At 41.1% G+C, this 25588-nt stretch overlaps 1 protein-coding gene across 3 annotated transcripts in view; it reads right to left on the bottom strand.

Annotated features, from left to right (window-relative positions):
* LOC122979380 (ankyrin repeat and SOCS box protein 5-like) overlaps positions 1–22396 on the bottom strand; it is a 39937-nt gene extending 17541 nt beyond the window's left edge. The window contains exons 1-3 of one of the 3 annotated variants that reach the window (XM_044346768.1): positions 22163–22396; positions 16690–16769; positions 13569–13643 (exon numbers count right to left, since the gene is read on the bottom strand). In XM_044346768.1, the coding sequence (XP_044202703.1) occupies positions 13569–13643; positions 16690–16769; positions 22163–22283 (276 nt within the window). In that variant the 5' untranslated portion in view covers positions 22284–22396. The remainder of the gene's footprint in view (positions 1–13568; positions 13644–16689; positions 16770–22162) is intronic. The other 2 variants (XM_044346770.1, XM_044346769.1) reach the window with 2 other exon arrangements.
* Between the last annotated feature and the right edge of the window lie 3192 nt (positions 22397–25588).

Below are 25588 nucleotides of genomic sequence, written 5' to 3'. Positions count from 1 at the left end.
TATCCTTACATATACATTGTCATGAGAAAACAAATAGCAGGGTTTCCAGTAGCAAAGTAGTTTCAAACACCTCTGAGAGAGGGGTCCAGCAGTGATGTGTGCCCAAAGGTGATCTATGTTGACACTTTTCTTATTAATAACTACCATTACTGGTGTGTTCATGGAGCATCAGAGATCGCGATCCAAACTTCTATGTCAAATCAGTGGAGGGGGATTGCTGCTATAATGCTCTGAGGGAAATCCTTTCTATGAATAGTTGAACAAGATCTGCATTTTCAAGAGACCATATACATTTATAAAAAATGTACATACATATATATATATATATATATATATATATATATATATATATATATATATATATATATATGCACGATGTCCGGTTGGTTAGCCATCACCAGCTTATCAGTCTGGATCTGGAAGGATCTTAGCTTGGTCATTCTCAACCACCTTAGGAGGTGTCTTCCATTGTGACCTTGGGACTTCCAGCCCATACTCAGTGCAGATGTTCCTGTACACTATGCCAGCCACTTGGTTATGGCGTTCCATGTAAGCTGTTCCTGCCTGCATCTCACACCCTGCTATTATGTGCTGAACTGTCTCAGGAGCACCTTTGCACAGCCTGCACCTGGGGTCCTGTCTGGTGTGGTAGATCCCCGCCTCTATTGATCTTGTACTAAGTGCCTGTTCTTGTGCTGCCACAATTAGTGCTTCTGTGCTGTCCTTCAGTCCAGCCTTTTCCAGCCACTGGTAGGATTTCTTGATATCAGCCACTTCTTCTATCTGTCAGTGGTACATGCCGTGTAGGGGCTTGTCCATCCATGATGGTTCCTCCTCCTCCTCTGCATCATCGGGTTTCTGCTGCCTGAGGTATTCACTTAGCAGTTCATCTTTGGGGGCCATCTTCCTGATGTATTCCTGGATCTTGGTTGTTTCGTCCTGGACAGTGGCTCTGACGCTCACCAGTCCTTGGTGTACAGTCTCAGGGTGCTGGACTTGGGATGAAACCCTCCATGCATTGTGAGGAGCTTCCTTGTCTTGATATCAGTGGCCTCCATCTCCTCCTTTGGCCAGCTTATTATACCAGTGAGGTATCTGATGACTGGCAGGGCGTGCATGTTGATGGCTTGTATCTTGTTCTTCCCATTCAACCGACTTTTGAGGACTTGCCTTACTCTGTGTAGGTATTTGGCTGTGGCTGACTTCCTTGCAGCCTCCTCATGGTTCCCTTTGCCTGCGGAATCCCAAGGTATTTGTAGCTGTCCTGAACATCTGCAATGCTGCCTTCTGGTAGTTCAACCCCCTCGGTTCTGATCATCTTCCCTCCATTCAATACCATCCGACCACACTTATCTAGTCCGAATGACATCCTGATGTTGTTGCTGTAGATCCTGGCGATGTGGTGGAGTCGATGTGTCACTCATTCCTGGCATACAGCTTGATGTATGATGGAAAACAAGAGGAAAACTTTAAGGATCCTTGCTGGTAATGTAATCCACACATGCTGGAGCCTCTCTATGCACCCTGGACTCAAGGAGTGATGGCATATGACTGGAGGTCACTCATTGGGATGGGAGATGGTCAGCTCACCCCCCTGCCAACTCTGCTACCAGGTCAGTCCAGGTTTTCAAATGTAAACATCAGATTAAACATCAAGCAAGACCATCTGCACATCCATCTCAACATCGAAGGAAACGGTCCTGGCCACATGGATCTTCTGGGGTAACCGTCTGGATGGCGGCCTTTTCTCCCCGAGGAGAGGAGGTTCTGGGTGCACTGGGCCGGTGCTGAAGGCTTAAGAGGAGCTTCATACCACAGAGCATGCCTGTCAAAAACTGTGTCAAGTTCAAAGCAGTGTTTCATTAGCAAAAATACCTGGGCTGTGTTTCATGGAGTGCTTTTTGGACTACTGTTGGTACTCATTGCTGTATTGCCTGTACGTGTCCGTCTGGCCAGAATAATCACAACACTGATGGAAAACAACTAAGACACCTAGTGATTGAGCTTGGGACAAATGCTGGCTCATGGCCAGTTGACGCTCCTATAGTGAGTTTTCATCATAACTTACTGGGATATTTTGCAATCTTTTCCTCTGACGAGCCCAGATACCAGAGTGAATCAGCAATCCAGTGGACCTGTCATCTGCCACCTAATTTAAGAGAATAGCAGGTCTCCTCTTCATGCTGATCCTGCTCTCTGGAGATGTTCAGCTAAATCCTGGACCAGTGACCCCTGGAGTGCTGTGGAACTTCGATGCTGATTTGTGCCAGAGTGTGTCTGGGACTCCTCTGGTGCCAGTGATGAATGAACAGCAACTTTCTGAGCCAGGCTTCTCCCTTAACAGACTAAACTTTGTTAACACGAGGCATGATGTCTCCATGAATAACTTTTTGCTACCGGACTGTGGAAACCTTGATAGGTCCAGTGTCTCTCTCACAAAAACTGCTGCTGACACCACTGTGTGTCGAAACCCTGCAGTGAGGAGGCAGAGGTTATTCAAAACCTTCCAAACTGTCAATCATGCAAAAGTCTTATGGACCCGAAGCTGAAACCGAGGGGGCTATTCATTTTAACATCAGAAGCATTACTGCAAAGAGCAATCAGCTAATTCATCTTATGTCTGACTCAAGTCTGGACTTTCTCTGTCTGACTGAAACATGGTTGAAACAAACAACTCCTGCGAGTGTGTTCACGGTGCCTGGATACCAATGTTTCAGAAGAGACAGACCTGATGGAAGAGGAGGAGGGTTGCTTTTTTATGTGAGAGACAACATCAAATGTGAATGTGTTGTTTATAATGTGGGTAACACGTTACAATATGTATGATAAAAATGATGTTATCCAAGCAAATGTCTTTTAACATCAAAGGTATCTATAGGCCCCCTTCTGCAGATGACACTTTCTATGATCAACTCACAGAAGTCTTGAAAGAGTGCAATCTCAACAAAGAATTATTACTTATGGGTGATTTTAATGTGAACTGGGAGGATAAAACTCGGAGGAAAAAACTAAAAATGATCACAGAGAAATTCCAACTAGAACAACTAGTAAAAGGCCTAACTAGGATTGCAAAATGCTCCTGTACACAAATTGGTCTGATACTTAATAACAAACCAGAAAGAATAACTAAAAGTTATAATTTAATCACCAGCTTATCTGATCATAACCTAACCCTATGTGTGAGAAAACTGACTAAAAGTAGATTTAAGACCACGGCCACTAAGACAATGATCCTTCAATGCATACCCAGAGCTAAGCAAAGAGAATAAGCAAAGAAAGAATTTATCAATGAAATTAACAGCTTGAACTGGGATGATGTACTGTCCTCTGATGATCTGGACTATGGCTGTGATACTTTTACTCACAGAATCAACTCTGTGAGGGAAAGGTTTAATGTGAGGATACAGATAAAATCTAAAAAGAAAAACAATTTACCGTGGTTTAATGACAATTTGTGGAAACTAATGAAATCTAGAGATGCTGCACTAAGGAAGGCAATTAAAACTAGAAGAGACACTGACATGCTGATTTATAAAGGTTTAAGGAACAAAGTTATCCAAGAGCTAAGAGAAGCTAAATCTCGTTTTTACCTCAATATTTTGAATGAGGCAAAAGGCAACAGTAAATTGATCTGGAAAAACATTGATAATCTCACAAGGAGGGACCCAAAATTTTTAGGAGATTTTAAACTCAAAGTACAGGGAAAGTTAATTGAAGATCATTTTACTGTTGTCTTTATTATTGTTTTCTTGAGTCTATATTCTGTACAAGTCTGTACAAGATTGTACCATACCATTTTGTCGCACTGCATTTGGGCAGTCAGCTTTCTCTGGGAAAGCCACAACTCAGTGTAATGCCCTACTTGATGATATGAAGAACTATAAGTTCTATCAATACATTCAAGGCCAAATTAAAAAGTCAACTAAAGATGAATCAGCTGTGTGACCACTGAGTCTAGTTTACATTATTTATTTTTAATTGACATTGTGGGTGTATGTGATGTGCTATTGTGTGTAGCTTTGTATTTTGTATGGTGTGTACTGCGTGGGGTTTTGTTTGTTTTTTGTTTTTGTTTTTTTTACTTTCTACTGTTTGTTTTTGTGCTGTTGTATGTTTTGATTATGGGGGACTACGGATACAAATTAGCTTTGAGCAAACTCCAGTGCAGTGCATCTTTAATGTTTAAAACATTGTCCCAATTAATAAATCCAATCAAAATGTCATCCGTGTAGAGGAGGTCACTGGTGGTTGCTCCACTTCGGAACTGGTATCCGTAGCCACTCTTTGAGATGATCTGGCTGAAGGGGTTCAGGCCCATGCAGAACAGCAGTGGGGATAGTGCATCACCTTGGTATATGCCACACTTGATGGTAACTTGTGAAATTACCTTTGAGTTGGCCTCCAGAGTTATTTCCACAGCCCCATTGAGTTCTTGATGAAGGCTCTTAGTGTCCTGTTGATATTGTACATTTCCAAGCATTCCAGTATCCATGTGTGCAGCATTGAGTCATAGGCTTTCTTGTAGTCAATCCAGGTGGTGCACAGGTTGGTTTGCCTGGTCTTGCAGTCTTGAGTGACTGCTCTATCACCCTGGTATTACTACCAATTCCTTTCTGGGCCCTGTTCATGTATTGGGCCATGTGCCTATTCATTTTAGCTGCTATGATGCCTGACAGGAGCTTCCATGTTATACAGAGGCAGGTTATTGGCCGGTAGTTGGATGGGATTGCCCGGGCCCAGTGCTGTCCAGCACAACCATACCTGACACTCTTTCTTGGTTGTCTGCCATTGTAATGGTGTTCTTCTGGGAAATTGCTGTGGTTTGCTCTTAGATCCCCTAGCCACTGAGCATTGGTGTTATGTGATGCCTCCCATGCCTCCTCCCATATGCTCTTCGACTATTGTTAAGTCTCAGTGCTGGGTGGATCTGTTCTCATGTTATTACCTTGCCACTGAGAGTACACTTTGGATGATTCGGTGGAGAACATCCTATTTATTCTCCTGGCTTCTGCTTCTCCTGTGTATCTCTTAAGGCGTGCAGCCCGAGCTGTGAGCCAGAACACATCCAATGACTGTGTTAGAAGCATCGGTGAAGAGTAGAAACTCGTGTGAAATCTGGATAGGAGAGGATAAGTGTGTTACACAGAGCATGATGGAGGCTTTCAAATGCTCCCTGCTCAACCTCAGTCCATAAAAATGTCTTTCCTTTCTGAGTGAGAGCATGCAGGGGCTCTGACATTTTAGAAAACTGGTAGATGAAGCGCCGGTAGTAAGAGCATAGCCCGAGAAACGCTCTCACTTCACTGGGGTTTGTAGGTGCAGGCCAGTCTCTCACTCTCTCAATGTTTTTTGGGTCAAGTTTTAGTCCTGCGGAAGAAAGAACATGTCCCAGGAATGCCACTTCCTGTTGTGCAAAGCAGCATTTTGAGGGTTTGAGTTTCAGGTTGGCTATAGACAATAATGTCATCTAGGTTTACCAGGTATGTTTTCCATGAGAGACCCTGTAGCACTAGCTGCATTAGATGTTTACCAAGCCCATGGACATTACACGAAACTGGTAAAGTCCTCTGCCTGTGGTGAAAGCTGTCTTTGCTTTGTCTTGCTCCTCTAGCTGCACTTACCATACCCTAATGAAAGATCCATTGTGCTGAATACTGATGAGCCTCTGAGTGCATCCAAGGTGTCGTCTGTTCTGGATAAAGGGTGTGCATCCTTTTCAAGCCTCTGTAGCTCAAATAGAAACGCCATGTGCCATCTTTTTTCCTGACCATCACAACAGGTGCTGCCCACAGGCTGTGATTAACTTCCACTATTGCTTTTTCCAGCATTTCATCCACATGTGACTAGATCAGTGTTTGCATTTTGTGCTTGACAATGTCTGTATTACAAACTGTCCTAACTGCATATTTGAATGAAGCACCATAGGGCCATGTGTTGGGTTGATGAAGCGTGCAACAGTACAGCCATTTTTAGCAGTAGACAGTGTGCGGGCAACTGCAATACCATCCATCTCTAGTTGCCGGGGTTCAAGACAGCCACTGTAGCTATATGGTATGCCTGCATTGATTACAGGGGGAATCAGGGCAACTTTGCAAATCATTTCACACCGTGGTGAGACAGTGGTGTTCTCCATTATTTGTGCTATACAACTAGTAGGTGCCAGTTCACTCTTCCTGAGTAGAGGAATTAAACCAACCATTAAACCAAGGTATTCACCTGCAGCACAATGTATATATTTATTCATTGTTAAATCAATACGAAATACAAAATAATACATAAAATATGACCCGCTCAATTAACAGTTTAACTTGAAAAGACTTCATGCATGAATCAGATGCAAAATTAGTTATTGAGAAAATTTTGAAGCAGACTCCACAATCCTCATGGTCCAAGGCTGATGATCACACTGAACCTGCCCCATGCGAGGACTTGGCTTTCTGGTGGAGGGTGGTGCTGGTGTGGTGTGGTGGAACACTGTGGAGGACAGAAAGTTCTACTTTATGAAGACATTCAATAAAATCATTAATATGAATTAATAATAATGGGGCACCAGCCTGAGATCAGGGACCAATAACCAAACAGTGAAAAAAGTCTAAAAGGGGTGTTCACTTTAACAACGTCTAATCTGAGAGACATTAGCATTTATAAAGGTGAACAATGAAGGTTTGAATTCGAGCACTGACTCCGTCACCAAGCTGTTATCACAGTATCTATACACAAAATCACAGGAAACTTCTCTTTAAGAAGTTTAAAGTTTAAAAGAAGGGGGGGACCAGGCACCTCTCTTTGTTATCAGGCATTGTGACTGTGTGCAGGCCTGCCTTTGTCTCACATCGAGTATGAGGCCCAACAACGCAAAGACCCCTCCTATTTTTAAAGTTTGCAGGTGAGATTGCGGGTGGGGGTTGACATTCAGATACTGCAGGGATAGTGCTTGAAATTAACTTTACCTAAATAAGATTGCTAAAACAAGCATCTGTTGATCTAGGTAAATATGTCCAAGAGGATGAGCCCTGTCACCACTTCTTCCATAGAATAGGTATACTGAATGTAGGAATTGTTGTTACAGAGGTTTCCAGAGGGAGACTGTCACAAGAGGGGACCAGGAACTCTTGGCCATCTTTACCTCAAGTCAGTAAGGAAATACTGTACCCAGAAGCACAAAGGCGGAAATCGAAAATCAATCTGAATGAGCGTTAGATTTCGACCTTCAAAATCAAAAGTAGGATCGCTAATTTACCCCATATTTTTTTACTCTCTTACCCCGCATACTTGCACACATCTGACACGTGGCCGAAGCAAGAAAATAAACAACATTTCGAAGATAACACAGCTTAGCTTACTGGTAGCCTGCAGCTGCATTACTTTTCGAGACACCATGGCCACTGACGGAGACGGAGATGATAGAGTAACAAAAGAACTGGAAAATCCTCCTGCTTCCCTGAAGTCACCAGTGTGGCAACATTTTGCCTTCCCCATGAGTTGTGTAAACAATGAACGCGTTGTTGACAGAAAAACTACAGTTTGTAGGCTATGCTACCCGCTTCGATAAAGTTGATAATATAGACAGATTCAAACTTCCCAGATCAATAACTCATAAGCATAACATTCTTAAAACACAAACAACACCACTTTCCTATCATAGTAAGGTAGACAGTGAACTAAAATCGAATTTATACCACAACAAGCCATCCTCTAAGCTGGAAAAATAACATTGGTCTCTATGTTCAGCTGGCTGTGAGACAAGTGTGCAGGGACCGTCTAAAAAGTGCATCACTTAAACTTAGTTTCCTCACCAAAAAGCCACCAGGATTAATCCTGGTGGAAGACAGACATGTAACAGGGACCAGAGAGGCAAAATTTGTACTTACTGCTCCACACATTACACTCATAAGATATTCTATTCTTAACCCTGCTACACTATTACCCTGCTACACCTACAGAAGATGATGGTGATCCTCATACCTGCATGGATGTTATTTCATGTTGATCTAAACCTCGTTCCGAACTTTCAGAAACTCCTCTCTCCACCTCTGATCTTGTTTCCTACACTGATGGCTCTGCTTGTAGAGAAAATTGAGTGCCACACGCAGGGTATGCAATTTGTGAGTATTTTTCAATTATTGAAAGCACTGCCCTGCCACCATCAGGTGCTGCCCAAGTAGCTGAGTTATATGCACTGATGAAAGCCTGTCATATAGCAAAAGGTAAAACTGACATTTACACAGACTCCACATATGCTTTTGGATGTTTGCATGACTTGGGTATACTATGGGCAATCCAAGGATTCATTACATCCTCGGGGACACGTTAACCATGGCAAACTGATCGGTGAACTATTAGATGCATGACAACTACCTTCATCTATTGCTATTGTTAAATGTGACACCCACACCAAATCCAATGATCCTGTTTCACAAGGCAATGCTTTGGCTGACCATGCAGCCAAAGAAGTCGCCAAAATTGGCATTCCTGTCCATGTAAAGCTCTGTCCTTCCGTACCCACTAACGACCTTGCTTCTCCTAATTTACAAGATACTGCTAATGTGGAGGAGCATAGGTTGTGGCTTTCTGCATTGTGGCTCCCTGTATCCTTGGGCAGCAAGCATGTCACTTGGCTTGTCACATGTGAGGAAAGGGGTGATGTGTGATGTGTCATAGTGTTGAAAGACTGGTATGGTCCAGGATTTACATCCTATGCCCAAAAATACTTTGAACAATGCCTAATCTGTCAACAACACAACCCCTGAAAAACAGTACAGATGACAATGTCAGCACATCCTCCCCTCTGGGACCTTTTGAAGCTCTGCAAATAGACTTTATTCATATGCCAAAATGTGATGGATATGGCAATATTCTTATATGTGTAGATATGTTCTCAAACTGGCCCGAAGCCTGAGCTTGCAAGAAGGCTGACTCTGCTTCTGTAGCGAAATGCCTGCTGAAAGACATTGTTCCAAGATTTGGCATCCCATCAATTCAGACAGAGGCAGACATTTCACAGGACAAATAATTACTGAAATAAATCACTGGGGATTAAAGAAAGACTGCGTTGTCCATACCATCCACAGTCTGTAGGGCTACTTGAAAGACAAAATGGTATCCTGAAAAACAAACTAGCCAAACTGTGTGCTGAAACAGGCCTGAAATGGACAATGCTGTTGTCTCTAGCCCTCCCGTCAGTGAGGTCCACACCCATCTGGAAGCACAAACTTACATCTCATGAGATTTTTACGGGTAAACCAATGACTATACCAACTAATTCAGTACTATGCATGAAAAAGATGGATCTCCTTGCTATGGATGAGTCCGTGATATCATTTTGCTCTGCTCTGACCTCTGCTGTTAAGTTAATCTACAGTCAAGTAAAAGCTGTTCAATCTCCTCCTAGTGACAAGCCGTGCCACCAAACAGGGGGGCTGGGTCTGCATCAGAGAGTTCCAGTGCAAAAACGCCCTGAAACACTGCCTGTCCAAACCGCAACATGTCCTGCTTACCACCAACACAGCAGTCAAGTGGGAGGGTCGTCCCAAAGAGGGTCTATGCATCCCACTGTAAGAAATCCACCATGCACCAGAAATCGGCAGGATCCCTCTTCATCCTGTGGGTCATCTTCCTCATTGCCTACAGACTCATAGAATGTTGGCTGTATTCCTGGGAAGGACCTCCTCCCCTGAAGGACAACGCAGGCCCTGGAGTCCCAGAAGAACACACAGAACACCCACAGCCGTCAGAGGAGCAACGCAAGCCCCACAGTCCCAGAAGAAGACATCGGATACCCACAACCGTCAGAAAAAAGCCTGGGTGCATTATACATGACAATCAGAGAAATCTACAGACACCAAAATCAGGACCTTTCGGTATACCAAGAGAGAAAGACACCTAATGCATATGAACCCTCAACAAACACATACCTCCAATTGGCAAAAATGGTAGCTGATAATAGCCCAAACTCTAATAACTGTTTTGTGTGTGGATTCATCCCACACAGTACAAGAAAAGGACTCCCACTGATGGCTTTGCCTACTACTTCCTGTGACACTTGTCACATGCTACACATTAACTCCACCTATGAACACTGTGCCTGTCCCGATCTATCCCAAACTACACAATTATACTGCGATCAACTTTATGCCAACTGTTATTCCTGCAACACTCCTAACCCTCTCACCCTCACAATGGCTCCAAAGATATTAAAATGGTGTGTTGAAGGTAAAGGAAAAATTCACCTTGGAATATCCAAATGTGACTCAACATACACTTCATCAGAATAACTAATTGTTAATTCAAAAAGAAATGTGTCTCTGAGACATTATTCATCATCTGATCCTATTGATGATTATAATAACCTTGCTACAATGATCAGCCATTGTTCTTTACCAAGGGGTGTACACTGGATTTGTGGCATGAAGGCTTATGAATATTTACCAAAGGGACGGTCTGGGGTATGTGGTCTGTGTCATGTGATACCACGCATGAGAGTCCTTACTGTGCCACCTAAGGTTCACATTGTTAAAAGAGACTTACACACACACACAGAAACACCATGGGCAAGATTTTTTAGTACTCTCATTCCAAGTTACAGAATTATGGCAGGTTTGGATCGAATAAGAGACCTTTCTTATTCCGTTGACTCTACTGTAAATAGTAAACCTTCATGGTTTTAAGATAGACTTGAAGAAAATGTGAACCTATTCATTAACTTGTACCATTTCTTGTTAGTGTAATTAACAATACAATTATAAAAGCAAAGCAAAAATTCATATCCTAGAACATGGAATGAAATGTGAATGGTATAGAGTATTTTGTCTGCTAAATGATAACAGACAATAATTTAAATAAAACTGAGTTTACCTATGCTTTCAGTGGGTTTATTAGTAAATTTCACTAGTTAGTGGTCCTTGGGTCATGATTATTTTTTCAAACTACTGTCTTAAGATGAAGGATGAATTGTCACACTCTGGATTTAGAGTACCAGTCAAAGGTTTGTACAAGGTTTGACACCTTCCCATTCACATAAATGAGAAAGTGTGTCCAAACTTTTGACTAGTACTGTATAATCTGCTTTATATGTTGTGCAATTTACATACATTGTTGTGAAGCTATATATGAAACTTAAAACATATTCTGATCTGCTCACCTTTAATCTCAGTTTAGTCTTGCTGGCTTTTGAAGTGTCGGACCCTGGATGGAGCTCTTTTTAAATGTGGACCCTAACCCATTAAACAAGTAGAAGTAGAAAATGAGTTGTAAAAAATAATTCAATGTTATTACTTATCTCATTTGCACCTAAGTAAAACATTTCAACACAAATTTTTTAAATATTCTGTATATTTTGGATTTTATGTATCTCCCAGGATACCTTGCCCTATTAAGGTATAAAAATGGTCATAATCGTAAACATTTTGATGTTTTATTTGATGAAGAGAAGTGATACATTTTGTTTCCCTGGTCATTAACATCACACATACTAGTTTTTAAACTGATTTTATCATTTCTATCAAAGTATAGGCTACCACACAGTTCTACCAATCCAGTTTTCTACTGATACTAAAAAGGACAAGGCACAATCAAATGAACAACCATCTCAACTGATTCAAGCCATTGATTGACTTCAAGTACTTGAACACTGGCCTCTGCCGATGTACCTGTGTACCTATCCTGAAGGTGTACCGGTGTACTTATCTCTTTTCCCCCAAATACTGAAGCCCAGTGCTATGTTCCTGAGACCAAAACCTTGGCACGCAGTTTCCTACCTGACCAACCAAAAGCAACTGAGGTTAGCAAAATACCAGACATGACTACCAACACTGTGCCAACGTCATGGCCCCAAGATGCACAATTTTACAAAATTAAAGAGTTACAATAAGTGTTCATAAATAAACTACCTTACGAAGGAGTTCCCCACTCTGAGTCTAAAACTGGAGTCTCCCAGATCATAGATGACTGCACTGACTACTGAGCTAAAACCTTACTCATCACCTCATTGCAGACAGACCTCTACCTATTTATACACCATAACACAGAGACAGCACAGCATGTAACGTGTAGTGAAGAACTTCAAAGGCGATTCTTGCTTTGCACTTTTCATTTATTGCCTATTTTTTACAACCTAAATTTATGGAAAGGAGAAGAGGACCAACAGATTATGGAGAGTCCCTTGGGAGCACTTCGCGTGTGTCAGTAACTCAGTTTTATCTCTGGGGAACACCCCCAACTCCGGGAGTAATGTTGAAATAAGGAAATGTGCATCATGTAGCAGGTGGATGTGACTCCCCTTGCTGAGACCTGCTGATAGACGTAACAGCAGAGCAGAGGAGAGAGACTGAGATAACGATGTAACCGACCTGCACACTGGTATTTGACATTTTTTCTTCCTGAAAACAAATAATTCTTAAAATATTTGTATGAAACAAATATTCATAAAAAACCCACTATTTGTGTCTTGCCAAATAAAGTATTTGTATTCGGGCACACCGCTAATATAAATATAAATATACACACATACATATACATATATATACATATACTCACACACACACACACACACACATATATATATATATATATATATATGCATGTGTGTGTGTGTCTATGTGTAAAATAAAATTGGTATTTTGTCATAATGTCTGTTTTTGCAGTGAAAATAACATGTCTTCCAGTTTGAAACTAAATTTTGAATACTAAACATTGACCAATGTTTTTTACCCCTAATCTGGTGTAAACATATCTCGTGGGATACATACATTTCAAAAGTTGCTGAATAACACCATGAACACCTTTGAACAATTTTTTCTTCATCAGCATATTAAGACATTAGTCATAGTTAGTGTTATGAATTTATATTGTTGTTTTATTGAACAACAACATCCCAAGAGGATGTTAAAGAATGTGTATCTCCTGGTGCACGTTGCCTTTTTAAGTTCCCTCATGACAAGACTGACACGTACATCAACTCCAAACACTATTTTTAAGACGTGTTTCTTGGATATAATGGTGTTTAGATAGATTGACACTTAAGTCAGTTTGAATTAACTTTTCTCACATAGCCTTAGCTGTGAGTTGCTACTGGTGGCATACTGTGTGTCAAAACATGTTTGAAAGATTTCAGATTCGGTCTGAACTGAAATGTTGCCTGTAATGGCTAAAGTAAAGGTCCTTATTAGAGTTTGTGTGCAGGTGCCACATGGGAAAAGTCAATTAATAATTGAAAGCTTCCCTTTAGTATGATGGATGTACATAGTTATAAATTATTTTTACCCAGCACCACACTGCATTTTTACTTATTGACACTACCGCTTGTACATATAGTCAGGATGTTAAGAGTTAGAATACGGACAGCTCACTGTGTCTATTTCTCTCTGTGTGTCTGTTTCCAAACAGCATGTCTAGTACCCCCATCCATTCCAAGGTTGTGGTGTGGACATCTGGGGCCAAAGGTGCTAATCTAGGAGACTACAGATTTTATATTGCCTTGCCCCTTGTGATGTATGATGTTCATCTTATTTAATTTTATCATGCAGGCTGGCTTTATACTGCAGCTTGGGGGTTGATATGCTGTGACTCACCTTGGCTTCTTGTGTGATGCTGACAGTGACAGGAGTAACATTAGCAGCGACATGGTCAGGAAACGCCAATGTCCTCTGCCAAATACAAAGGTAAAGTCAATATATTTACATACATAGTAAACTAACAAAGTTGCAAATGGACTCTGCCCAAGTACCACTCTTAACATCCAGCTCTCCTCACCAAGAACAAAAATGTACCGTACATATAAATATCAATGCCACTTGATAATATTTAGGTAAATTGATCATTTACTTTTAATCTTTACATAACCTATGGCAAAGTAACTTAAACCTGCAGTGCAGAACTTTTGTCTCTCCTCTCTGGCAGTGAGAGTAAATAGTAGTCATCTGGATGTAACTACAGTTCTATGAATACATGCGTGAGCTGGTTCCCATCGTTACTGTTGTGGCTGTAAAATGGTGGATAAACTGTTTTGAGTGTCACAACCCCTGTGAAATGACTAATTTCTATCAGAATTTGATCCATTCAGTCAGATAACATTTGGAAAGTTTACAGGAGCCGCACAATTAAATTACTTTATCCCTCAAGTTAGCGGAGGGCTAAACTGGAAGAAGCCTGCTCGGCCAGTGGAAGTTTCTGGCGCACATCAATCATTGCTGGTTGATGATTAAAAACACCAGTATACTGCGAAATACAGAGATTTACCTAGCAGTGATATTCTTAATCAGCATTGTGTAAACTTGTTTGGCAAGGGATTGATTCATGTATATGTAAAAGTCCCGCACTCCAGCTTTATTGTTAGCTGAGGTTAACCATTAGACTCAAGTAATGTTATAACTAAGCTGTATAGCTGATCAAATGTGCAGCTCTTTTAACTCAAGAACGGCATTGTATAACTAGCTGAAACCCACATTTTGGCACAATAGCACAATAGTAACACATATTGTAATTTCCAATTTTTAACTACGATATTTTTAAAATCAAAAAGCTAGCGTTAGTACACTAGCACACTGCAGGCTTATCTTATGTGGGTTAGCTAGGTAGCAGGTCACCAATCATTTTTATCGATGTGTTAACTATTAACACAGTGTCTGTAAAATATAAGAGGAGTAAATACTTTGAAGAAATACCTATTTATGTGTATAATCCCACGACGACATTGTCATGTCTTCTGTCCACTCTGCGTCCCACGATCCTGTCATTGCTCCATGACCACTGGAGCAGTGATGAGGGTGGTTCCACCCAGTTTTACTAAACTAGCCAATCGGCAGCAATGTAACAAAACGCGGAGCTCTGATTTGTTCAGAAGACCTTCAATCATTCATATCAATAAGGTGTTGAGTGCAAGCAGACAGTGAGTCAATCGTAAGCAGAAGGGAAGTCAAGTGAGAGCAGGTGGGATCTGAGTGTGCACAGACCAGGGCAAAGCGCGCTCAACATTCAACACTCATGTGCCCAAGTCCACTGTGTAAGCCAAGGGTGCCAGATGTAGGGGCTCCAAAGGGCCATTACCCTCCTCCCACATTCTTAAGTTGCGAATTACTGTATCCCTACACATGGTAAATGGTAAATGGACTGTACTTATATAGCGCCTTTCTAGTCTTCCTCAAAGCGCTTTTACACTACAAGTCACATTCACCCATTCACACACACACATTCATACGCTATATGGGTACAGGGGCTACCATACAAGGTCCCAACCTGCCCATCAGAGGAAATCTAACCAGTCACACACATTCATATACCGATGGCACAGCCATCAGGAGCAATTTGGGGTTCAGTATCTTGCCCAAGGACACTTCGACATGCAGACTGAGGGAGCCGGGAATCGACCCACCAATCTTCCGATTGGTGGACAACCCACTCTACCTCCTGAGCCACAGCCGCCCCCCTTACAACACTTTCAGTAAAGAGACATTTCAATCATTCCTGTCCACTCTAAGGGTCTGTTCAGATGTTGCATCTTTTGCAAGCACTATTCATGTTTTTCAATCGAGATGTACGACAAGCGTGCTAAAAACTGAAAGCAGCACTGTCACAGCGTGCATTAATTGCGACGCGCTTGTTTTTTCAGACACATTGGCGCACCAAGATCAAAAAATCTCAACTTTTTTGAATGTAGCAAGAGCACTGCAGGTCATGTGACAGGCATTAACCAATCAGCTCCACAGGACTTGCTTCGCCCTTTCCATCCAAGGACGTCACAACATCTGGTTGAAAGGTCAGCCAATGCTGGTTGCCAGCCGTCGTTAAAAACCAAAAAGATACAAGTGGTTTTGGTTGCTTAGTAACAGCAGGCAAGACAGTAGCGTTACCTCCCAAGCACCTTGGATAAAAGGATGAAAACAGCATGGCAGGAGTTTTCCATGTGTTTTTAGATGCAACATCTGAAGACATTAGGTAAAATAAAGCAAACAAAAACAAAACAGGAAGAATATTTGTATTTTAATCCAAACAAAGAGGACATTGTCACACAAATCAAATGCATACAGTGTACATTGCAAATAATAAAATTGTTTCAATGCAGTAAAGGTAATCGGGGTGCTCCCAAACTTTATATAGGCTGTTGTAGGCTATGATTGACATTTTCACAACAGCATGGCATGTTGATAATTTGCTAAGGTGACACAGTAGGGAAAGTAATGTTTTTTTCTGATTTATCATTAAATATGGATTTGGGGCATGGCTGCTTACAACACAAGGACGTTAACATTCCTATTGCCTGCTTGCTGTTTCTCAGCCGCAGAAGTGTTACTGTCCAGTAAATTCGTAGTTTTGGGTAATTGAACAAAAACACTTGTATCTAATCCCACAAGGACTAGTTAGCTGCTTTGTGTTAAGAATTATACCACCACCCAGTGGTGCGAGCAAGTTATAGTTACTCCACAAAGGTTTAGTGAGAGTCTCCAGTCTATCTACACACACCCACACACACACACACACACACACACACACCGCACTTCTGAAATGAATCTGGCGCCCCTGGTGCCAGCACAAAATATTTTCTCTGACTCTTAGTACTCTGCACACTCAACATACCCCCTGTGTGAGTGCAATGTTGTCAACTGTGTGCTCAACATAATGCCAATAACGCCATAGTCAGCTTGCATGCATACCCTGCAAACGTGCTGTCTTTTTCTGTGTGTGTGTAGTTATTACCTGGGCCAGCAGTGTTCGCAGGGCCAGCAAGCGACCCTGAGAAGCTGCTTCATGAAGAGGGGAGCGATCTGCCCAGGACCCTGGAAAAACACAGAGAGAGAGAGAGAGAGAGAGAGAGAGAGAGAGAGAGAGAGAGAGAGAGAGAGAGAGAGAGAGAGAGTGACTGAGTTGTCTGAACAGAAATTGTTTTGTTTAAAGTTTGAAAAAAAATACAATAGTAACATACTGCACATCTTATAAATAAATTCAGCTATATTTATGAGAATAGTTTCTATTGTTCTATTGTGTTTCAGTTGTGTTTTATTTGTTTCTTTCCAATTATTAGGGCATTTGTCTGCCGTTGTCAGACATTGAATGGTAAAGAGCCACAACACAAAATGTTTCGGTTGACGGAATACATATCCAGAAATGTTTGACAGAATGATTTTCCAACTCGCACAGGATCTTTTGCCTTGCAATTATGATTGTCAGGATATTGACATACCAATTATCAAGGCAAGGGCACCGGGATCAGTTGTACCAAGAGCATGATTTCTTCATCAATTTTCACAAAATATATTTGCAATAGCTTCACATTTAACAAAGATATGTTCCCTTTCACCATTTTTCTGCTGCAACAAATATATAACAGATATTTAGATACATGAGTGACTCTCAGTTGCATTAAATGTGGACCACAAAGATCTTATTTTTAGTGCTGAAATGATCAATTAGTCAATTATTTAAAAGAGGATCAATCAACAACTTTTTTTATAGTAAATTAATTGCTTGTCATTAATAAAGCAAAAATGCCAAACACACTGGTTCCTGCTTGTTTGGTCCAATGGACAAAACACGTCACGTTGGACTTTTCTGACACTGTGGCAGACAGCAGTGGACACAGTGACTGAGATGAATGGGCTGAAAGCAGATGGTTCTAATTTTCACCAGGATTTTCTTATTTTTCTATGAGCAAAAACTTATGACTCATATGATGCTAAACTCAAACTAAATTCTATACATAGTGGCTTTAATTGAATAAATAATGACCATATTAACCAAGGATTAAAACACTTAGATGCAAAATTCAAGGAAAGTATATGCTTAAAACAGAAGCTGAAGCAGGACTTCAGCATTGCTCCCTGTGGTTATATTTGGTTCTCAACAGCTGTAGCAGTAGTAACTACACCTCAGTATACACAACATAAATATTCGTCATATCTACAACATACCCATATCTCCGTCTCCCCATGGCCCATCCAGCCACTGGTAGATATAAGACATTTTGAATAAAAGTGGAAGTGAAAGGACCTCCACACCTCCTGCTTGTCCTTGTGTCAAGTCTGTCAAACTGGAAGATCATGTTACTGGCTAGCTACACTGAAAACTGACAACAGGCTGCAACTGAAACTAAAAATAACTAATAACTGGCTTACTAGCTAACTGAATAACTAGCTGGATAACTGACTGGCTGCTTATATCACTGGGAGAGCAATCATATCAGTGTGTTGAGACCAAAACTAACACACTGACCTAACCAATCTGCTTGACCAGCAAGGTCACAGTGTTACGCACTGGCTCAACCACTGGATCTCAATCTGCCAAAAAACATGTTATAAAGCCTTCATGTTGTCATCTATTCTGCTAAGACTAGACTGTCTGTGCCGGTGTCTGTGCAGGTGCAGGCAGCCATAGTAAGATGATCTGTGAGGTTGTTTCTGTCTCTGGCCTCCTCTTGGTGGTACAGGCCAGCAGCCATTTTGAAAAGGTCATGAGCAACAGCAACAGAGATGGCTGCAGAAAGCATTTCCACTCTCATTCTCCCCCTTTATCTCACACACGAACTATCTGTCAATATTATCTTCTTTATCTTTGCAACACTTTACTTAATTTGTCTCACTTTAATAATTTGTCCCTTTATTTTCTTTGTTTACATAAAACTGCGTTGTTCTCACTCATGAGCAGGACCAATAAATTAGGCAATATTAGCTTATTGCTAGGGATGTCATGATTCTCTAAATCTACAATTTGCTTTGACTTTCAATTTTAAGGTCACAATCCGATAAGATTTAAACTTTTTTTTTTTCAGCACTATGCCATTGTTAGACTATCAAGTCTTGATTTGTAAAGATCAACAGATCATTGGTTTTATGCCCTGACAACTGTGATTTACATTTTCAAATTCTTCTTCAAAAAGATAGGCTACATGGTATCAAGTGTGATAAAACCACCATATTTTGGGGGGAAATGTACCACACTAAGGCCATATGGTCAAATTGAAATAAAAAAAGCCACCAGGATTAATCCTGGCTTTTTCGACAGCCCCTGTGCACTTGTCTCACAGCTGGCTGTACATAGAGACCAATATTATTTGTCCAGCTTGTTTTGGTGAAAATTATGTTGTAGCTCGTTGCCTACCTTACTAGGGTAGGAAAGAGGCATCGTTTGTGTTTTAACAACATTCCATAGTCTGCAAACTGTAATTTTTCTGTCAATGACTTGTTTGTTGTTTACACAATTCACAGGGAGGCAGGAGGATTTTCTAGTTCCGTTGTTTCTGTCCTCTCTGACTCCAGCAGTAGCCATGTTGTCTCAAAGTAATGCAGCAGCAGGCTACCAGTAAGCTACACTATCATCTTTGAAATGTTCTTTTTTTTTCTGCTGAAGTGCACTGGACATGTGCAGGTCGGCGGGTGTGGAAAGAAAAAAAAAATACTGGGAGGATCGCCGATCCTACTTTTGATTTCGAAGGCTGAAATCGAATGCTCATTACAATCAATTTTTGATTTAGAATCAAAATCATGACACCCCTACTTATTGCAGATACAAGAAATTTTAGTACAGAAATGAAAAATATATGTCAAGTGTGACAAGTTTTTTTTCCACCTGTAAAATGTTCCACTCAATACATATCCTGACCATAATAAGGGTGTCATGATTCCTGTCTCAGTCCTGTGTCACCCTACCTGTTGCCACTTCCCCAGTGGCTCTCTCCCTCTCTCTTCCTGTGTGTATGATTGTGTGACTGGAGACAGGTGTGCTGGAGTCAGACCTGAGACCCACAAGCTGCAATCCGTTCCATAATCAAGACCTCTATTTATACTCAGCCCTGCCAGATTGTAGCCTCTGCACCAGTCAGTCTACACATTGCCATTAAGCCATTATATATTATAAGCCATCTGTTCCCTATATTTATCCTGAGGGTTTTATGTGTTGCCTGTATCATGTTCTCATGCTGCTTCTCTTGTTCCCTGTAGTCCTGTCTGCTCTGGCTCCCATCCCTGTCTCCTGTTCCCTGCAGTCTTGTCTGCTCTAGCTCATGTGCCTGTCTCCTGTTCCTTGCAGTCTTGTCTGCTCTGCCTCATGTGCCTGTCTCCTGTTCCCTGCAGTCCCATCTGCTCTGTCTCCGATCCCTGACTCCTGTCCCCCATCTCGTCAGACCTGCTTCCCTGCCCTGGACCCCCGCTCTACCCAGCTCTACCCCACTCTACAAGCCTCAGCCCCAGGATCCCAGCTACTAACCCAAGCCTCAGCCTCAGGTTTCCCAGCTACCAGCCCAACACACAAAGGTCCCCAGATGGACTGGAATAAGGGACGTTGCCATTTATGGTCGGTGCCCTAAACCCTCACCACAGCAGTGCCTCAGAAGACATTTCCAACACACCTGTCCTGCTCTTTGATTTGATTGTTCACAATGGACTAAAACAACCAGACATATAACCACGGATATATTCAATCTCAGATGGTAGACAAATTCCTATTGTTTCACGGTATTGTCATATGTATTAGCATAATGTTGCAGTCTCAGCGGGGCGGCTGTGGCTCAGGAGGTAGAGCGGGTCGTCCACTAATCGGAAGATCGATTGCCGGCTCATCCAGTCCACATGTCGATGTGTCCTTGGGCAAGACACTTAACCCCAAATTGCTCCTGCTGGCTGTGCCATCAGTGTGTGGATGTCTATGAATGATTAGATTTCCACTGATGGGCAGGTTGGGACCTTGCATGGTAGCCCCTGTACCATTCAGCGTGTGAATGTGATTGGTAGTGCAAAAAGCGCTTTGAGTAGTCGGAAGACTAGAAAGGCGCTATACAAGTACATTTACCATTTAAATAAAAAAACAGCCAAGCTTTCCTCTGTCCCCTACTTTCAGTCTTTTCTCACACCCACTGAACTCTCTGCCTGTGTCCCACCCCCACACCTTTTCTCTCTTCCAGTTCAAGTCTTGCTGTTCATCAATAATTTACACATGGTCAGGACATGTGAGCTGTAAGTCTCTACAGCAGTGATGGATGCAATAGTCATACAAGCACCCTTTTTAAAAAAAAAAAAAAAAAAAAAAAAGATAATAGTTTCTGTATGTTTTTCACCACATTAGTCCAATTATCAGTCACCTTAATTTCTGCCCAGTTAATTTTTGATGTTGATCTTTCCATTACACATATGATTAAAAAGCAGTAGCTAAATTTTAGGCAGAGATATTGAAGGGTCTTATCTGCTCCTAAGAATTGCTTGCTGTACTGCTGTTGATGCAGCTAAAACACTTCGCCTGTCCTAAGCAGACAGGTTGTAGGATACTGATAATATTTATCCAGAGGTCATCAATATGTGTTTAGAACCAGAACATATGCATGAAGTCCCCAGTTTCAGAACACTGGGGAATGGGACATTGATCTGATTCAGTTTGTTTCATTATGTGATGATATAGGCTCTATGGATTAATTGAAAATGAATCCATTGATGTGCAAGATTTTTTAAATAGTCAAAAATATTACTAGTTTCCAATTACATACTAATCCACATACATATACAGTATGTGTAATGGAAAGATCAACAGCACAAATTAACAGGGCTCTGTTGTTCTCTCTTGTTTTTATTTCTGAGACCTACTGTGAATTACACTACTCTAACTTTATCACTTACACTAGGGCAAGCTGTTTATCCCATATTTTCTAAAGTGGTAACTTTAAGTACAGCCTGTTGACGCTCTCTTTTTTTAAAGGGTGCTTGTATGACTGTAGCCTATCTAGGCTTAAGTATATTTATCTCCTGTGGTGGAAGAAGTATTCAGATCCTTTACTTAAGTGAAAGTAACAATACAGCAATGTAAAAATACTCCATTACAAGTAAAAGTAAGCAGCATGAAAAATCCCTCTTAAAATCCTACTTAAATAGTCTTACTTCAAAATCCAAAAGCCAAAAATGTTGTAAACCACTGTTTTTATCTTTAACAAAGCGTTTTATTTCAAAAGCTTGTAATATTGTGTAAAATCTTAATCTGAAAAGTAAAATAAATGTAGTGGAGTAGAAAGAACAATATTTCCCACTGAATTTAGTGGAGTAGAAGTATAAAGTTACATAAAATGGAAATACTCAAGTAAAGTATAAGTATTTCAAAATTGTAGCTACTTACAGCAAGTACACGTTACTGTAGCCTACTTAATTGCTCTCCGCCAATGCGAATAAACAGCCAGGGCCTTTATCCGTGACAGTACCTTGGCTGGTCAGAATGCCCCAGCAGGCCTTTTTCCTTTCCGTGGCATGTGCGGTTAGCGGGCCGGGCTCGGCGCCTCTTTTCCGGGACACCTCCGCAGCTACAGACGGAGCCTCTGTCATGTTCCCACGGCTGGATCTCACTCGCTTACCACTTAAACAGCACGGACTGCACCAGCTGAGTACGAGCCAGTCTGACTGGAAAGGGTGAGCAGGGCGGGCAGAAGGAGATTGAGACACTGATTGGCTGAACGGCTTTGTTGTTGACGTGTTCAACGCACATGACCATCTCACATGCCCGTCCATGTGTGGACGAAAGAGCGCCTATTTTCGTCCCTTAAGTCACATCTGTTTGTGTGCTTGTATGTTGTGGCGTACTGAAGCATCTTTTAAACTGTAGCCTATGTGATTGCTTGGGCAGATTTAACTCTGAATCACATCAAATCTAACTTCTGATCAGATTCCACTAGATCTCCTTATCACAACAATTTGTTCTGAAATTACCAGTGCCAATTTTGTGTCATGGCTGTTTGAAGGTAGTGTATTCATTCATCAACATTTTTTTACATCAATGATTCCCCTAATAATGTATAAGGCTGAATAACCACCTCCGCAAAGCCATGGATGTATTTTAGGAACTGGATACCAGACTCAAAAATGGCACCTATTCATTGGAATGAAACTGGCGCATACAAGATAGTGTAAGGACAGGTGGACCCTCTTATCTGGGGACACTGTAGCATTCAATATTCAAATTAAATGATGTGTAAAAATCGGAGAATTCACATGACAAAAAACAGCAATTAAAATGAAAGACTAAATACATGGAAAAATTTAACGATTGTATAAATAGAGCAGACCAACTAGATATATGGATGCAAAGAGATCAAACTATATTTGGTAGAATCTACCTAACCAAAATTGAGTCTCTGGCTAGATGTATCTACACTGCCTACTCACTGACTATCCCCAATAAGGCTATGAAATCCATAAAGAAATTCGATTTTAATTTTATCTGGAAGACGAATAAACACTATATATATGACAGGGACTTGAAGAGGGACTCAAAAATCTCAAAATCTCAAAATCTTGTTTGCAGACAATAGTTTTACTTTACAGTATATTGAGCTCATTTGTTGTCAAGTTTTGTTTCATCAGACTGCACACTCAAAACTCAGCACAATTATTCCGTCATAGGAGTACAAGGCTGCAACCAACAATCATTTTCATTATCAAGGTCTGATAATTACTTTCTTTAATAATCAATTGATTGTTCAGTGTATATAAAATGGCAGAAAATACTTAAAAAGTTAACATATTCAGATGACTTGTTTTGTCTGACAACAACAGTCAAAAACCCAAAGACTTTGAGTTTACCATCATTGACAACTGGGAAAATTACCAAATATGAACATTTGAGAATTTGGTACAGGTAAATCTTTGGCATTGTTGCATTTAAAAAACAACTTACACAATTAACCAGTTATCAAAATTATTGCCAATTTTCTATCAATCGACTAATCAATTTATCATCTAATAATTTCAGCTCCTGAGTGCTACTGTGTGCAGTGGGAGGAGCTGCCTTATTGTAGGCTACCTGAGGAGCACCACACTTACATGACCATATCTGATATAAACACCAAATCACCATTATCACTCCTTTATGTGTCTAACTTTAAACAGCCTCTTTTTCAGTAAGGCTTGGTAAGTATTAGGTATTACCACCAACCACACACACACACACACACCACAGCCGTACAATTTAAGCAGTTGCTGCTATATAGTATATATAGACAGAAGCTTCTGACCGCAACCTCCTTAAGTAGGTCAAACCGGTAGCCTCAGTATGAATTTCATGCACAGGTTGAAAATAGGAGCTTAATTTGCAAAAAGTGCACTTAAATGTTTGAGGATCCCATGAATTCAGTGCAAAATCAAGGCCTTCATATTTTCAAGAGCAGGTCTATGTACCATGATACTTTTACTTTAACCTCCAGTTAGGCCTTTTTCCTTTCCTCGTAACAATTTCTATCAAATCCCTATTTGTTGTATTTGAGAGAGAGATAATTCTATGAAAAAAACACACTCTTACACTATTTGTGATGTAAGATGTAAGTTTTTTTGTGTGAGTATTGTATATGTGTTTCATGTTTGTGTAAAATAGAGCAAGAAAAAACAAAACAAAAAAAACTACTCTCATAGCTGCTCTACAAGAGAGAGCAGAATCTATCAGGTTGTGCAAGACAAGCTAATCATTTGCCCTTCCAATATGAAAAACTGCAAAATACGAAAAAAAAAGCCCCTCTGGCTTCATTGCAGACCTCCAGAGTGGCCCAGGCTTCACTACCAACCTCCAGACTGGCCCATCCTTCATCACTAACTTCCAGAGCGGCCCAGCCATTGTTGCTGACCTCCAGAGCGGCATCATGCTGACATCTGTTCGTCCTGCTGGTCACCCTCCGGACTGACACCTGAGCGACACTGGGCATCTGTCCTGCCTTTCCGGTTGCCCTCCTGAGGCTCTTGAAGTTGAAACTGAAGTGTGTTTTCACACTAGTTGTGAAATGTGACTGAGGAGTTTGACACACCTTGTTAGACATCCTAGATGCAGCAATTTATACACCAGGCAGATTATTTCATGTTTTCTGTATTTACATTCATGGCATTTAGCAGTTCTTATCCAGAGATTGACAGGTGTTTCTTTGATTAGGATTGTGTTTTCTGTTTTCTTGGTTTTCTGCTGCTCTGGGTTTTCGTCCTGTGTCTCTGTTCCGCTTTTCTCTCCACACCTGCCCTGCATTATCCTTGTTAGCCCTGTCCTGCTCCCTGGGTGCTTTTCATTAAACTAACACGTCTCCTCGCTTCCCTCACTTGCATCTCTTCCTTGTGTCTTAGCTCCTCCCAGCGAGGATATGAGAGAAAGATGCGAGGAAGAGACACAAAGACGGAGGAATTTAATTCACCAAACGGGACGTCCTTGCTCACTCCAGCGTCATTTTGAGGAGATGGCAACTACTCATGGCGCACATCACATCTACAAAGATGTAGAAGTCAGCTATCAATATGTAAAACTTATTGAGAAACAGTTTAAACTCTAAAATTTATTTATACAATTAATTTATATTTTACAATGTTAGGGTTATTGATCTGATTCACCGGCTTTCTCGCTACCAGCGCTCTCTCTCGTCATTCCCCCTCTAGCTCACTTGACCATTGCTGCTCTCTCTCTCTCTCTCTCTCTTGCTGGTGCTCTCAGTTCTTTCTCTTTTTCTCTAGTCTTTTATAAAATGAGTCGAGAAGCTGACAGTTAAGTCTAACTTTACTTTTCATGTTATCAAATGAAGAGAAATGTCCTCCCCTCATCCTAGTAACGTCTTTTTACTCCCTCATGGCAGAGTTAACTGCTCTGATCAGTCTGATCTCTGGCT

The sequence above is a fragment of the Thunnus albacares genome, chromosome 3 (genome assembly GCF_914725855.1).
Source record: "Thunnus albacares chromosome 3, fThuAlb1.1, whole genome shotgun sequence".
Classification (NCBI taxonomy): domain Eukaryota; kingdom Metazoa; phylum Chordata; class Actinopteri; order Scombriformes; family Scombridae; genus Thunnus; species Thunnus albacares.
This window is presented reverse-complemented; position numbering and strand designations above follow the sequence as displayed.